The sequence below is a fragment of the Salminus brasiliensis genome, chromosome 17 (assembly GCF_030463535.1).
Source record: "Salminus brasiliensis chromosome 17, fSalBra1.hap2, whole genome shotgun sequence".
NCBI classification, from domain to species: Eukaryota; Metazoa; Chordata; class Actinopteri; order Characiformes; family Bryconidae; genus Salminus; species Salminus brasiliensis.
Genome location: NC_132894.1, coordinates 16314409 through 16332235, shown reverse-complemented (window position 1 = coordinate 16332235; position 17827 = coordinate 16314409). Strand labels below are relative to the sequence as shown.

Here is a 17827-nt window from a genome sequence, read left to right as displayed (position 1 = left end):
AGCCCAACATGACGTGATAAATAACAGTATGATTAACTAGTTGGTTGCCTGACAGCTCACAGCTACTCCATGTTAACAGAAAGGCCTTGTAGAAAAGGTCTCTTCCAGTCTTCCACCTTCTTACGATATAGTAGAATAAGGTTTGAATAAGGAAAAATGGCCTGATTTCACTGAACCAGATTGGTATAGGGTGAAGCTACACGTCATGCTGTAACCAGCCAGCAGAGGCGCTAGATATGTGGTGGCTACACTTTTGAGAGTGCTCCAGTCTTTCTACAGTCATTGTTATTAAATTACATTTAATAAAATGACTGGTTGAGACAGTTTTTGTGGAATATTGATGTATATACACACATAATCACACCCATAAATTAGAAATCATTATAATTTTTATTGAATAATCTTTATGATCTTTGTTGAAAAAACTTTATGTTGCTTGCAGCCATAGTCAACAGTTAACAAGCGTCTTGTTTGTTACTCAGGTGAAGGTTAATAGTTTTTTAATAGTTAATTGTCCCTTTGCCCTTTGCATTGTGTGGACATTTCATGATGAGTGGACTAACATAAATGGTCCAAATTTACTTGGCATAAAATCTTAAATCCTCCTCCTATAAAATTACAGGTTTTAGAGACAAGGAATACAAGGTTTTGTTATGACTGTGACTATATACAGTATTTCACACTTATGAGACATATTGATGACCTCTTAACTTGTGTTTTTACGTGCGTGTGTGTGTGTGTGTGTGTGTGTGTGTGTGTGTGTGTTTGAGACAGAGAAAATTAGAACCCCTATTCTGCCATTATAAAGGAGAGGTAGAGCCGTAATAGAAAGCAGACCGTCCCATTCCCTTCACACACTCTAGTGCCACAGACCACTATGTCAGCTTTACTCCTGCCTCTGGCCTGTCAACAAGCCGCAGCACTGCCTCGCTCTGATTGTAAGGTCTGCCAAGGGCGAGTCCATCTTTTTTCTGAGGCTGTAGCACTCCAAGGCTAGTGCTGTGGTGAGAATGTTTCAGGAGACAGTGCACTTTTTTTTTATAACTCCAGTGTTTGTTTCTAGTTGTGCAAGATGCAGAACTAATTGGATACCGCAAGATAAGAGCTACTGGCCATGTCCTTGTTTATACTTTCAGAATCTTGAGAAATAAAAGTACCCTCAGCTGACTGGTGGAAGATTTGAGGGAGGAAGTGTGCTTCTCTGCTGTAGATGTGTCTTCACAGATTTAAACCAGGACAATTTTTCACTTTGCTTCATCCCAAAATCAATTCTGTCTATGTTTAACTGCGCATCTGTTTCAGTTTCAAACTTCTTTTCGTTTAGCTGTAATTAGCTGCACGTTCGTTCTGGTCACATTACTGCTACTATAGATCTCTGAAGGTCATGCTATGTTTTAGAATCTCACAACAAATACATTATAATGAAGTATATCATTGTTCAGTAAATCATTTATTATTAATAATGACAATCCACAGTTCTTCTGCTAAACAGTGTACTGTAGTATCAGCAGGCAGTGGTTGCCAAGCAACACAATGACAAAAAGATTATGGTTTTTAATATCTTTGATGTGTGTGGTTTATGTAGACATTTAAAATAATTAGGATATCCCATGAAAACCTTTGTCTTGTTGAATGTATTTAAACATATGGATATTTGATCTTCATTTGAACAATATTGGGAAATGGAGAAAATATGTCTGAACTCATAAAACTAAAGAAATACATTTTTAAATAAAAAATATTAATTATAACAATTATTTTTGTAAAACAACTGCCAACATGGCCAGTTAAAAAAAAACTAAAAAAAAACTAAATCCAATCAAAAGCAAACCAAACTAAATGTCTTAGGTTTAAATAAAATTCCCTATAATGATGCTCTAATCATCTGCAGCTAATGCTAAAGCTAGTGTTTTAAGTAGTAATAAAAGATACATACATACAAAAATAAATACATTTAGGCAGGTAGCAATAAGTGTGTGAGGCGTCCAAGTTTTTCTGTCAATTATTTTAATTAATAATATTTAGTAATTAAGTTATTTGGAAAAGACATTTCTTCAGTTTTATTTCGTAAAAAAAGTCCAAATTAATGTTTAACTATGTTAAAAAGATACATTTTTATATGGTGGTGCAAGCCTGCATCTCCTAAGTAATGGGGGCAAGCATGTGGTGTGTTCGGTTTCGGATTCAGCAGGTTTATGGGTTGTGTAATGTGTGATCCCTAGTCGTTTAGTGTTGCGACATTTTTGTAAAAATCAGCATGGGCGTGAAAGACCCAGTCATTTTATAATTTGTTTCGACTTAAAAAGTCCTGTAGGGTAGCCAAGGCTTAAATGTTTAAATGTAACACATATTTGTGAACAAAAGATGTAAACAAATGTCATACAGCAACACAAAGTCTAATGGGATGATTTTTAGAATGTTTTGAAACATTTTACTCAGTCATAACTGAGATCAAAGGTTTCATGTACTGTATGTTTTGTTTTTTCTGTCACATGATATTGTAGTCTGAGTAGTATGGGAGGTCAAATTCTACCATTGTTTTCTAAGACGATAGGTACGGTGAAATTTACACCCTCAAATTAATTGCTGCCTTTATACAACAGCAAAAACTTTAATACACACAAACACATTAATATTAGTGTATTGATGTATACATATATATAAAACATGTCATGTTTATATGAAGGATATTGTAATGGGCTTTAACATCTCATTTGATGAGTTCTGTATTCTGTATTTGGTTGTATGGTTTATTTTAAGCAAACCAATGCCAATGCCAAATCAGACACACCTAACTATGCATTTAATAATGATGTATAGCAGTTTAAGGCTGTTACATGAGGTTTCATTGTTCATAGTCCTCTACAACTTCAAAAGTACTGATATCTTACACTCTCCCTCTCTCTCTCTCTCTCTCCCTCTTTCTCTCTTTCCAACCATTTATCCCAGGTAACATGGGAAGCATTTTTTGCACAAGCATTTGCACTGATAACTTTACTACCTCACTGGACTTTATTTATCGCACATTGCACAACTTGCACACTACAGTCATTATTTATTATCCTCTGTCTGTACTGTGTTGTCTGTCCGCACTTGTTTGTTTGTGTTGCACTTGTGTTTTGTATGCACTGTCTATGTTGCACCATGGTCCGGGAGGAACGTTGTTTCGTTTCACTGTGTACTCTGTATGTAGTTGAAATGACAATAAACCCACTTGACTTGACTTGAAAGTAGAATTTCTTCACAACACTACTACAAAAGACCCTGTGGTCACATTTCATTTCTTCTGCAGGTGAGGGAAGTCTCAGCCTATCCTGAGTGCCACTGCTGCCTCACTTTCTTTCTAGTGTTTAATAATCTTTTGTCTGCAATAAGTTTATCAGGGGAAGGTAATCGAGTGGTTGCCGAGTCCCCCTGCTCTCCTGATTGTTAGTGGTGCCATTGTGGAGCCATTACACAGGCGCAGGAGTGCTGCTGGAAAATTGAAGCTCCCTAAATAAATTTGTTCCTAAAGTGGGATTAGGCTCACCATTCCTCCGTTTTAATGAGGCTGAATCAATGGAGCATTGCACCCACCTGAAATCCCCATTGGTTTTTGCTAGCGCTATGACTTCAGACCTAAAATCCTCCAGCCTATTAGTGCAGCAGCCGTGAGCCACAGTGAGCGGGGGGCTGTGGTGCAATCGGAGATGCCGGCCACCTCTCTTCATGGTCTCTGGCCTCTTCTCTGCCTGATTTAGTGTGGATTATAGCCACCTTACTCGCCCCTCTGATCTCAGCTCATTTCACAGAAAGCGCATGCCTGCCTGCCATGCACACTTCAAGCCAGAGCTGTTTGCCTTAAATACATGTTTGGCCACATGAATGGAGTCGCTGGCTGAGTTGCAGTGGAGGCATTAACCAAGAGGAGAGCCTCTAGATTGGCGTAATTGGCTTGCTCTTTTCGTGCTGCGTTAAGAGTCTCCTGTCCTGAACGTACTTGGAATGTTTGAGGCAATCAAAGCAAATGATGGTGGTGGGGTTACGAGAGGGAAATTGGCATCTACATGTCTCTTCTGAGGTTTTGTTGTTCAGAGCAGGCACAAGGCTGACATTTCAATCACAGACATTAAGCTGCAATATTTGTTTTACTCCTCACTCAGCTGGCAGTTTCAGGGAGGACCGTAGCAATTTGACGTCACTGCTGGTTCAGCCAATCTCTGCCTACCTAGCCAAAGAGCTGCTGTCTGCCACTGTCATGGGCTATGGGCGACCCTGCATTCCTCTGGCCATGACACCAGCCTCAGGTAAGCCTCAGGCTAACTACATTGTCATCAACACCTCACTGCTGACCCTTAACACATTGCCTTAACCTTTATATATTGAATTGACCCCAAAATGGGCTCAGGACTCCAAAAGATCCAGCTCTAAATCTGTGCAGTTCTCCACTGAATAAATATGTCCATAGACATGTTTGGCTGTGGTTGTTTAGACCAGCTGAGCTCCTTAAAATTCTTTAACTGAAAAATAAAACAAACAAATCTATGCTATGTGCTGTGTATTTATACAATTTTAAAAGCAGTAGCAGGTGTAGCAGTTACTTTGTAAATGCACAATTGAGTGAGCCTATAATATGAACTAGTTTTGTTGTGACAATGTCACTGTGGGATGCGAGGTGCTGTTGTTGTTGTTAATAATAGCAATAATAAGTGGGATACCAGTCCAACAGAAATATTGTGTCAAAATGAGTTAACACCAAGGAAACATCATAAAAAACAAAAGTAATTTTCTCAAAATCTGAATGATTTAACTGCAGTTTATTAAAACAATTAGTTAAAAGACAGCAGCAATGTAGTGTATACATAACCAAACTAAAACAAAGACTGAAACATGATGATATGAACAGTGTAACAGATACATGTGTGTATATGTATTGAGTAAAATCATGCAAATAAACCCAAACTGTGTTCTGTAGCATCACAGTATCTGAAAAAAAGCTTTATGGTTAAATTTAATATTATATGTGGGTTGAAGACTAAGGTCTGGCCGTGGCTTCAGATCTTGAGATCAATCGCAGAAAGACTCTGAGTACAGTGATGGACCAGATGTTGCATGCAGTTGCAAGTTTAGCTGACTTCAGTGAGGGATTAGCCAAATACTAAAGTTGGCAATTGGAAATCGATGTGTTTGAAACTCAACTTCAGTAGAAAAACTTGATATGGTGCGTTTTATGTGGTTCAGCTGCAGGGAGTGTCCAAATCCTGTCACACCTAAACCTCCATTGTCCCAGATGAAAGATGTTATGGTGACATTTCAACCTTACTCCACCTATTGGCATCCAATGCATAATACACCTTTTTTTACCTTTCATTTTACATGAAATATGACCGTTAGCATTTTTCCACACACACACACATATAATCACAAAACAAAACAAAAAAAATACATGCCACAGAATGGTGTGCATGTCCTGTGAAGTTTCAATACAGACATTTTAATGGTTTAGTTGTCTTTTTTCATGAAATTTCTGTGTCACTATAAGAGTCAGCTTTTAGAGGAAAAGATGATGGTTTTAAGTGGCACAACTGTCCAGGAGACAGTGGTATGTGGCTGTTTCCAGAGATGCTCTCACTCTCTAGTTGTCACAACGGAGACAGGTCCGGCCATGATGCTTGATTTAACTGATCTGACATAGGCAGATAGTATGCTCTACATGTACAGCATCAGTATTATTCAGCATCCCAGAAATCTGAAGAGACAAGTATTCTGTATATGCCAAAACAGATATACTGTACAATGCATATAATATATTTAAATGTCTTTATTTCATTTCTGGATTAGCAGTAACAGTCCCAAGTGATTATTTATTATAGTATTTATCAGAGTATACATTAGCATCTGATTCACTGAAAAGGGATGGATTACAGACTGGGCCAGTGGTTCCAGTACCCACTGACCACAGAGGGTCTAAAAAAGGACCTAAAAGGCCCTTGAGGTAAAAATGAACTAAGTAGCCGTTGAATATGGATAACAAACTGAATAAATAAATAAAATTAAAAATTGTTTTCTGTTGTCAGGTCTTTGTGGTCATACACTGACCACTAAACTCTGGAGACTCTGCACCAGACCATCCACAGCTTCAGAACCAACCTTGCAAATATACAATAAATATAATTCTTGAGCCCTACAAATAACTAAACACAGTTATAAAGGTTATTACTGTGAACATATAATTCACAGTAAATAAATAAATATTTCCATATTGCACAGAATTCGAATCAGTAAATAATCACAGCATGAATGCAACAGGATTTTGCACATAAATAACTCATTTTATTTGTTTTCTAAATTATTGCTTTTATTGTTTTTTGTATTTGGTGGTATTGCAGATACCACCTGGCGGGATTGGCCGGTAATTACCTTAACCTAAACCTCCAAGTGATTGCAATATATTTCCATTCTTTTATTTATAAGTTATATAATTCAAAAAACAGGAAGAAAAACTATGGCCCATCAGCTCCACGTATCACATAGGATCCATCTGTTTCTCTGCATACTTTGTTCGCCTCCTTTCACCCTGTTCTTTAATGGTCAGGTATTATTAAGGTGGTCATTCTCAGCACTGCAGTGAAACTGACATGGTGGCAGTGTGTTAGTGTGTGTGTGTGTGTTCTGGTACGAATGGATCATAGTGCTACTGAAGTTTTTAAACATTGTGTCCACTTACTGTGCACTCTGTTAGACCATCCTACCTAGCTGGTCCACCTTGTAGATGTAAAGTCAGAGACAGAAGCTCATCTGTTGCTGCACAGTTTGAGTTTGCCATCATCTAGTCTTCATCAGTGGTTGCAGGTCAATGTGGATTTCTGTTGGGCCATGATAAATAAGCCTTGTTCAAATGGCAATACAGGGATTAAACATGTGCTGTCAGTGATGGGTACAACTTAACATCATAAAAACAACTTTACGTGGAAACAACTCTTTCACTTTAAGGGCCAGGCAAATGAGAAGCATCCTTATTTACATTTTTGACTAAAGTTCCTTCACTCTGGATCGCAGAGGCTCTTCACATTACTGTCTGGCCACTCATTCGGGGCTGCCTGAGTCCACGATTATTGCATGTGTCACTCGGCAAAGACTGCTGGAATGACTACTTAGGAGGCTTAATTGAATATTTGAGTGTGTGGTTAGTCAACTACATTACAGATTTCGCCTGTAGCAAGCTCTGTAAGAGGTCACATTTAACAAGGAATGGTCACCAGTGCTGCCACATGTGTTTCTAACTCAATAAAGATGACTGATTGAGAGTGGCATTCATAGCATTATAATTGAATTGAAATGGGCAAGCCCACAGTGAAAGGTCATTGTTCAAATGGAACAGTGTTTCTGGCAATGAAAAATGTATGGAGAGTACAACACTTATTTGGTGGCTCTAACCCTAGTGGTCTGCCACTGATTTTGATCAGCTATCTTAACACAATTTGTCATGATGGAGTTACTGTGAAAAGACCTCGATCAGCCTTGATTGGATCAGGATTTTTGTTGATAGAAAAAGATCTGTTAAGGTAAATGCTGGGATTTAGAGCTTGTTGCCATTGCTGTTGAGATGTCATTCAGTGTGAGTGGGGGTGTGTAAAATGGATTGAATACTATATTACGTTGTTATTGCTTTATGGCAATTACAATGTATTGAAGTAAATGAAAAATACAGTGGAGAATTACTTGCTTGAAGTTGACCGACATTCTTTCAAAAACAGTGTTTTACAATTGTTGATTTATGTGCATGCCTTGATTTATCAAAACACTCACAAAGTGTATATTAAATTCAGAAGGCTTGTTAACAAATGACAGTCTTTTGCAGTGTGAGTATGATAAAGAAAAAACTGAAAGAAAGAAAGAAGTGAGCAGTGTCAGCCCTGCGGCGCCGCACCCCCCCAGGGGCGGCTTCGGGCCGTGGTCCACAGGCTCCTTGGGACTTTTCAGTCAATGTTGGGTTGATTTCAATGTTCACGTACTTTCTGTTCCTCCCGTTGGTTTTCTCACTAAGGACTTTTATGTTGACAGCGGTCGCAGTAAGGCACCATGTTTTATGTTTATGTCCGATTTGTTTCACCTGAGTGCTGGGGTACAAAGGGAACAAACGCAGATGCCTCGGCGCCGAGAATTACTCTTGCGATGCCAAGCTGTAAGGTTGGCTTCATGTTCTGGAGACTTCTAGGGAGGTCTACAAGTTCAAGTAGTATATGCTCTATCGGAGCGGTTTCACGTTCAGGAGTTCGCTGTCTGGTTCACCGGTTGGTCGGGTGATTTGGCGTCCGGTTCCCTTGCACCTGAGTCGAGTAAGTTCATCGGCGCCTGACGAGCGCGGTTTTGGGGTGAGGTTTTTGGTTTGTTAGTTTCGTTGGTTCTGTTGCGTTCTAGCCTTCCTCCCCCCCCGTTTGATTTGTCCCCTCTCGCTTTGCTCCCGGACTGCTTTCCAGCCTCAGGTGGTTTGCCAGGTTTATCCCCGTTTCAGTTGTCACCTGTTTGTTTTCTGTTTCTGTTTATTGGACCCTGTACTTTGCTGCCTCGTTTTGTTTGTGTTTGGTCATTTTGGTTTTGTCATTAAAGACTGTTTCTCTGCATTGCTCTGTCCCTGCGAGTGTTCCCTTGTCTCGCCTAGCCAGCATGACAAGCAGCCATTACCTGAAGGTAAGAAAAGTGGCCTTATAAAGTTTACCATCTCCTGAACTGGACACGACTGAGGTGTCCTTGACGTTATGTAATCAGGATACAAAGCAGTAACTGTATTCCTTCAACTGCATTTACCAAAAAGGACGTAATTAAATTACAGGTACATTTTAAAAATAGGGTGATTATTAGCAGGTTCATTTGATATGGTTCACTGTGACTTACATGTTTCTTAATGAATCACACAGAGCTACTTAAGTGCTAACAGCAACTCCCCTGTGTAATGTCACCCATATTCATAGTCACAAAACAGGCAATGATCACTTCCGTAAGGCAAAAGATAATAATCAGAGAAAAGGAACACATTATAATGGTCAAAGCAAATTCATAGTCACAAAAACAGGTAGTAGGTCTAAATCCAAGTCAAAAACGTACTGGAAAGGCAGGTCCAACAGGCAAGGCAAAAACAAGGTCGAAGATACAAAGGCAAGAATAAACAATCCTAAAATAATGTTCAGTAGTTCATCAGAATAAGGATACAATACTTCGCAACTAGCCTGAACTAATACACAGGCTTATATACTAAACTATAGAGCAGTCACAGGTGATAACAATCAGTATTCAGTTGACTGGGGACATGGAGGCACTGTGTATAATCTTAAGCTTAAAAATGCAGTGTCCACTGAATGGAAAATTCAAAATAACCTTTTTTTTTAAGTGAAAAGGAATGGACAGTGAATATTACTGTCTCATGTAAATTTTGTTTCCCAGCAGTAAATATTCTCTGAGCTTCAAAAGGCTCATTTTGTATTTAAAGAAACATTTGAAGGTAAGAAATCAACGTTGAATGAATGAAGGCGCTGACCAGTTCGCTGACTTTGTGATTAGCTGACTGCTGGATGTAATGTTGTCTAAAATTTTCTTTCTGTTGCTAATTGAGTATGAAGGTGTCTCTGTGTAATAATTTAGTACTAATAGCATTAATAGTTCAATAGCTTAAACTAAATCTTATATATCCTTGCAGATGAGACAAGACATTTACAACAGCTGAAAACCAGACCAGCACCACCAGCATTATCCTGATTAGATCATTTAGACTTTGTGGAATTTGTGCTGGACTAATTTGTTCTTTCTTTCAGTTGGATGCTTGAACATTTCAGATGAATGGACCAATAGGAGTGTTAATTAGACAGAAGATTAGTTTGATGAGGAAACGATGCTCCTTTGTGCAGACGCACAGGATGGATTGATGTGACTAACATTCAACCAAATATGTATTAAATGCAACCCAACTGTAAATGGTTGTCTTTTGAATGCAACTCTGCATGTGACCATTACCTTACCCTTACCCTTGAATCAACCTAACCCTAATAAGATAATCCTTTATTAGTCCCGCAGTGGGAAAATTCTCAGAATTCTAATCTTCCTAACCTTAACTTTAAAACCTGACTTTAAAAGTCAATTAATAATGGCTCTGGGCAACCATGCACTTAGAGCTCTGGGCTATTGATGGCAGGGTTGGGGTTCGATACCTGGGCAGGGCAAGCTGCCAGTGTTGGGCCCTTGAAAAAGGCCATTCACCCTCTTTGCTCCCTGGGTGCTGGATTTGGCTGCCCACCGCTCTGGGTGTGTGTGTGCTCACTGCCCCTATTTCACTTGTGTGTGTGTGTGTGTGTGTGTGTGTGTGTGTGTGTGTGTGTGTGTGTGTACTACCACAGATGGGTAAAATGCAGAGTGCACATAGCCTTTAATGTTAGTTGAATGTCAGGGGAGCATCTAAGTAAAGTGATCCCAAAAAAGCATAACAAAATGTAACAGAAGTAACAGAAAATAATCAGATTACATTACAGAATGATGATGATACAATTACATTTTTGAACAGGTAATCAGTAATCCGTAACAGAATGAATTTTTAAAATAACCCTCCCAACCCTGTCAAATGGTGATTCAGTGGTTCTTCTTTATTGACAAGGTACTACAGATTAAGGCAAATGCCACCTTCTTCATATTCCCTGCATAAATAAACAGGTCAGGTGTCAGGAAAGCACAAAACACAATGATTTGATGATCCATTCTAGAGAAACATAGTGAGTCAGTCTTTGGTGATTATAGGAATTAAAACCTTTAAAAGCACTGAAAAGACAGATATTTAAAATATGGTTGTGAATAGACTAGTATCTGAGGCCTAAAACATGCCCTTTTTAAAACCTCTTCATGGTGGAGAGGTGCAGTACATGTTGGGTATTAACAATATATTTGCAAACCAGACCAGCACCCCATCAGCATTATCCTGTTTAGGCCATTTAGACTAAAATGGAATTTGTGCTGGACTTGATGCTTGAACATTCCAGATGAATGGATCAATATAAAATATAAATAAATAACAAATATAAAGTCTAGAACCTTGATCATCTTTGCATGTTAAAAAAGATTCATTCTAGAGAAACATAGTGAGTCAGTCATTGGTGATTATAAAAATTAAAAGCTTTAAAAGCACTGAAAAAAAACAGATGTTTAAAAAATGGTGTCTGGGGCCTAAAACATCCCTTCATGGTGGGAATGTACATGTTGGGTGGGGTAAGGCAAAATAGTTCCCCCCAAAAAAAACTTGTCCATGTGGAGGTTCAGTGGTCATTTCGTAACGCAATTACATGCCGACCTCGGTTTCCACCACTGTAAAGAAAATCTGACTATAACATCAAACCACTCTCTAAAACCAAACACAAGCATCTTTTCTCGCGGAATGTGTTGTGCTGTGGGGTGGATGTGTTGCCATGGCAGTCTCCCAGCACACAGCCTTGGACCCTCTGTGCGGTTATCATGAAATAGCAGGTGTCAGATCCTCAATGTGTATCCTCATTCAGCCTGTGCGGAATGCTCACAAATGCACACCAGCGGATATGCAAGCAGAAGGATACTAACTTCAGCATACTTACTAATACACACATGAAAAACTACCAAAAAACTCTCTCCTTTGCCCTTCACACATATTCAAACACACACATATACACCAGTCAGTGATGCCATTGAAACCGAGTGAAGTGAGAAACATCGATGGCACCTGTCAAAGGTTATATTGAGAGATGCAGGAATATAACTAAAATACAACTGAAGAAATTTGGTTTGAAATACTTTGCTAAATGTAATTAGAAATGCATTTTCATGTGAAGAAAAAACTTAATGTCCACCTTTATTACTGCTTAAAATGTCTAATATTAGCTGCAGGTGATTAGAACAGCATTAGAGGGGATTTTGAATGAGACCTTTTTTATTTAAACCTCAGACATTTAGTTCAGAAAAAATGTTGTAAATGCATGTAAAACCTGGGAAGTCATTTAAAAAGATTTTAAAAGAAAAAAAATAATAAAATAAGAATATTTTACATGGAGACACAGCATTTAAGCACCCATAACCCATATCAACTGTAAAGAATGGAGGTGGAAATGTCTTCGGGGCTGCTTTGCTGCAGCAAGGCCTGGCTGGAAAGCTCTCCATCATAGAATCCACCATGATTTCTTTATTGTGTCAGAGTGCTTGAAGAGGTGTTATAAGGCCATCTGCCTAAAACCATGCAAGAAGACACTGAGCCAAATAAAGAAATGGAGAGTTAAGGAGGTCTAAAGCTCAATCCTATTGAGATGCTGTGGTGTGATTTAAAAGGGGCTATGCATGCAAGAAACCCCTTAAACATCACACATCTGAAAGAATACTGCATGGAGGAGTAGGAAAAACATTCTCCCAGTCAACGTCATATACTGGTTAATGATAATAGGAAATGTGTCATTTCCAAAGGGGAATTTTTTTAGTAAGGACATAATCTTTATGCATTAGGATTGTAATCTTTTTTTCAGATAAAGTCATATTTTTATTGTTTTTAAAAAAGGTGCAGTTACAGATAGAATTATTGATATTGTTTGAAAGAAGATGAAATATTGGTATGGCTATATTTCTTAATAAAGAACTTTGACATGATTGTACATCTTCAGCAATAAGTCAGAAGTCTATTACTGAAGTTTATGGGATGGAAGCAGGAAACATGGGCGAGAATAATGATCTGTGTGACTTTGACAAGGGCCAAATTGTGATGGCTAGATGATTAGGTAAGAGCATACCCAAAACAGCAGGTCTCGTTCGATGTTCCTGGTACAAAAAGTGGCAATAAGTGAACTGACTACAGGGAACTCCTCAGAGCAATCCATAGAGGCTCCACCTCTCAACATCTTGGCGCCAGATCCCACAGGATACCTACAGAGGTCTGGCAGCGGGAGGGGGACCTACACAATATTAGGCTGATGGTTTTAATGTTATGGCTGATTGGTATTGCTGCAGTTCATGGAGGCCCTCTTCTGGCTGTGCATGTGTGCCAGGAAGCATCTGCGGCAGGTTTTAAAGAGGGTTATTAAGCTCTAATTCCTGCTATTGAGTGAAAATCCCCTCTTATCATTGCATCGTCACCCTGGAGATCCTGCCAGTGCTGCACTGCAGCCTTCTTAGCTTGATAGACAGTTAAGGATTTTCGGCTCCTGCGACAAAATGAAAGGAAATGGGCTTTAAGGCAAATCCCCTGCCAAAGTTCCAATGAAGAAGTTAAAGACAGCAGGTATTGGGGTGATTATGAGTCAAGCACTTGTTGTTTTGGGTGTGAGTGTGCTTATTTGGAACTCAGGGTTTGCATGGGTTTATGTTTGTTTGTTTGCTTGAATATTTTTTATATGTGCATGTGTGTGTCGTTTTTAGAGCAAAATGTAATAGGTTGAAATAATAACAGGGAAAAAACCTTCCATTTGCTGCAAAATATTTTTTATTTAAAGACGAATTTCACTAATTAGAGTCTGAATTGTTCAAAGTGGTTGTGCTAGAAACCAGATATCTGGAAAGTTTAATGCCTCTGAAAGCTACATCAAAGGGAGGAGTTACATGAAATAGTTATACATACACTATATGATGCTTAAGACATTTTTTAACTGAAGTTTTGAGGCACAGTCTTGGCCTAAAATGAATTTTTTAGAGCTATTTATTGCCCAGAGTAGCATGCAGTGTGTCATTGTCATGCCTGCCCCTGTTGTCATGTCTGCCTTTGTTTGTTTTTTGCTCCCAAGCACATGGCTCTGTTTGTGTCTTGTCTGCCCTAGCCACACCTGCCCATTAGTGTTTCCACCAGTGTCTCCTTTGTAGACACGCCCCCTTGTTAGTCCCAGGTGTTCCTCGTGAGTCTCTTGCTAGTGTCTGTATAAGTACCCCTTTGTTTCAGTTGTCCCTTGTCTGGGTTTGTGCATGTATGTGAGAAGATGGTCCTGGTGCATTTATGGCCATGGCAGTTCACGGTTTGTAGATTTGGCCTGTTTATGGGATTTTTGAGTTTATTTAGTGAGCTTTGCTCGTTTGGTCATTGGCTTGTGTTTTGGTCATAAATGGTCATTCATATACCTTGCAGGAAATCCAAAATAAGTAACACAAACATTTGCCCTGTTTCAACGGTCATGTGCTTAGCATAGTTAAGTCGCACAGCCATACATACAAGTTTTGCTATGTTAAGTAAATTAACTGCCCAAAACAATTCCAAGCAAAGTCCAGGGGTAATCCAGTTTTGTAGGATTGCTTTTTTAGCTGCAGTAAATCCAGAAAACAGTAGTTTACTCTGTATAACATTTAACCCTATATTGGTGTTGTCATGCAGGAGACACAAACACGAGTCATAATTATATTAAATTTCCAGGAAATCAGACAACACTGAATTGACATATTTCCAGAATTTTTTTTTTTTCAACCAAGGGACATTTTTTTTAAAAATGACTTTTCACCACTACTCCCGTGTTGACTAGACCTTCCTAGCTCTTAACCATCATATAGGCGTTTTGCTTGGCCATTCTGCCCACCTTATAAGAAGTTCTCTCTGAGTTTTCTTGTTCTTACCTTCACTTCCACAGTTTTCCTTACCTGTCAGTCCTTAATGACATTTAAGACAGTGGAAATTGCAGGCTGGAAGAGCTTTGATATTTTTTTTATAGCATTTTCCTGCCTGTAGGTATCGGTTAGCTTTATTTTCAGATTCTCAGCCAGCTGCTTACAGGTGCCCATGGTTGTTGAGCATCAGCACAAGGTTTGGAGTTTAAGAAATTGGATTGCTCTCTTGAACTCTCCTCAGCTGACAGTTTCCGCAGACGATCCTTGACCTGCCAAACCAGTCGTACTGAGTCAGTTAAGGTTTAACATATTCATTTTGGAGTCTTTACAACTGGGAGGTTGTGTCCTAGTGTTCCCCATGCCGGAATTCCTTTTTTAAAGTTTTTAGTTTGAGTAATTTGTGTTAAAAAAAATGTGTACAATATGTAATTAGCCCAGGGGTGCCCTAACTATTCCATACAATTATGTAGGTATAGGCAAAATATTCTTAAACCTAAAGAAATCTATAAACTAAAAACTAGGAAAAACTCAAAGATGGGTAATGCAAGTGTGTGTGCCTCTGTCTGAGTGCAGAGGTAAGTGACTCAGATCTACTGACTGCAACAGTGGCTGGTTCATGACATCACCTGTCACCAGTCATGTGTCCAACAATCAATACAAACGAAATACCTGCACCGGTGACATGAGCACCATCGATCGTGTTCCAACTGGGCACTGTCCCTGGTGTCTGTAATACCCACCCAGCCCCCCCTGCCCTAGCTCAGCTCTGCAGCTTTCAACCATGACCTGCCGCAGTCCAGAACCGAGTCTGCACCCGTGTTCCATTAGCCGGATCAAACACTGAGGAGCTAGTAATCTGTGCTCTATTGATTGGGCCAAGCACTGACCACTCCAGAGGTTTCAAATCATTTGTTTCCATCTGTCTGCGCCTTCTCTTTTAATTCCTTTTCAATTAAGGCCCACTATATTGCTCCCATGTGCTCAAATCATACCCGATCTCTCCCTGCCATGAAGATGACTCCAGAGTGCAAGGGCCTATCAGAGCTGCTCTCAATAGACGCATCACTTTCGCACTGTAACGCCATTGTTTAAAAGCCTGGCAACATACTGTTCATGCCATTGTCAGCATCTGCTGTGCTGCCATATGCAGTCACATGTGAATATGTTTGGGTTCATTCATTACTGTGAAGGATTTTTTTTTCTCCTTCTTTTCTGGTGTTGTGCCACCATGCATCAGCCAGCCAGGTTTCATCTCACACTTATTCACCGTAGAGAAAAGCAATCGAAGGGAGAAAGGCCCAAACGAATTGGTATTTTCTGCGAATGTCTGCTCCCTGCCACATCGGCTCAACTCCCCAAGCCTCCCAGATGAATGCCATAAGTATAATAAATTGCCTGTGCAATTACTGCACTCGAGCGAAGAAGCTGCATGGAATAGCTTTATCGAAACCCCTTTAATTATAATGGTATCGATTGCAGGGAGCAGGTAGCTCGGGCCGCAGTGGGTGTCACGCTCACTGTTTCCCTCCATTCCTGCTAATAAACCATGCGGGAACCAGAACACAACCAGGCAACTGACTGACCTCTGATTTACGGACTAATGGCTTTCATTTGCTGGCTCAAGCCATTAAACAGTGGAGGCTCACCCAGCGCTAGGAGATTATTGCATTTCCACCCCTATTTTTGGTTGTTAGATCTGTTTTCTCTTTTTAATTTAAAACTACACTGATCTGCCATAACATTTAAACCACCTGCCTGATATTATGTAGTTCCCCCTAGTGCCGCCAGAACAGCTCTCACCTATTGAGGCATGGACCCCACAAGACTTCTAAAGGTGTCCTGTTGCATCAAGACATTAACAGCAGATTTAACTCCTCTAAGTTGCGTGGTGGGACCTTCATGGATCACATTAATGAGCCTTGAGCGCTCGTGACCCTGTCTCCAGTTCACCGGTTGTCCCTTTTTGGACGACTTTTGGCAGGCACTAACCACTGCAATTGAAAGCCTTTCAATGGCACCTCAAACTAACTGTATTAACTGGTTTTGTGTTAGAAGGAACATCCATAAACTTTTGGACATTGACTGTACTTACAGCTGCTTACTCAATGTTGTTTGCACTGTTGTCGAAGTGATAAATAGGGTTTGGATGCTGTGTGGAGACCACTGCTGTCTTAGCTCAAATTAAATCACTCCTAGTGAGTGGAAAAGCCCTCTTTCAGTAAAGCAGACCCAGCCTGCTCAGCTGGTGTCATCAGCAGCATCGGTGTGTGCAGTGGCGCACGCATCCTCTCTGCCAGCTTCATCTTTATTTCCCTCTGATATTCACCTAGCACGCAGCTAATAAAAAAGTCAGCGTCTGCATGCTGCACCCCAAGGCCAGCACATCTGCCTGCGATCCGGGGGCTCTCTTGAAAAGGAATTTTCAATTCTGCCTTCACCCTAAACCTGGAGAGAGCATGCATCCTGTCTGCCAGCATTCTGTTTGCAACCACCTCCTCCCCAATCCATTCAGTAATCTCACACAAAAGTGTTACTTTTATCTGTGACTCTCACTATGAATCATGTTAGATGTGGAGTAATCTGCTGATTTGGACAATTGTTCAAGTAATCTAGTAAAATAAAAGCTGAACAATACAAATTTATTAGACTAAAGGAATCAGATATTCAACAATACAATAAGTGCTTAAAAAGAGTGGGCCTTTTTTTTTTACACCTGAAAGTCTGGCCCATGGTTCATGTTTCTGTTATATTATGTATATTTTACATTAGTTAGAGTTTCACGTTGCAATTTAACGAGAGCATTAAAGATGCACGATAAACCTATTTCCCGTCGCCATCCTGTGTGTGGGCTGACAGTTATAATCGGTCCTGTGAGCTCCTGTGACTCATTTTTACCTCTTTTCCGGTTCTTTGTCTTCTTCAACTGTTTAATGGCTGACAATATCATGTTTTCACACTGCAAACAAGCTGAACTGAGCATGAATCGGTTGATCTGGACTGAGACCACCTCTTTTGGTCAGACCAAAGTTTTGTCCTGTGGTCTGGGCCGTGGTATGAGGCACCTTTCACACCTGCCATTTTGGTTCGGAGCAAACTGAAAAGTTTGAAGATCCGGACCATAAAAGTGAAAGCACCTTAAAACACTTAAACATGCAATAAATATAAAACAACAACTGTATTGAGAAGAATTTAGTTTTCAAAAAGTGATAAAATGATATAAAAAGAGATCATTTTGCATACACAACACATAGATTTCTTCAAACCAGAAGCACAC

The 17827-nt window shown here is 39.7% G+C and overlaps 1 protein-coding gene across 1 annotated transcript in view; it reads left to right on the top strand.

Moving 5' to 3' along the window:
- LOC140538535 (inactive N-acetylated-alpha-linked acidic dipeptidase-like protein 2) overlaps positions 1–17827 on the top strand; it is a 241648-nt gene that overhangs the window by 109385 nt on the left and 114436 nt on the right. Inside the window, exon 5 of the mRNA XM_072661126.1 lies at positions 4143–4286. Within this exon, the coding sequence (XP_072517227.1) occupies positions 4143–4286 (144 nt within the window). The remainder of the gene's footprint in view (positions 1–4142; positions 4287–17827) is intronic.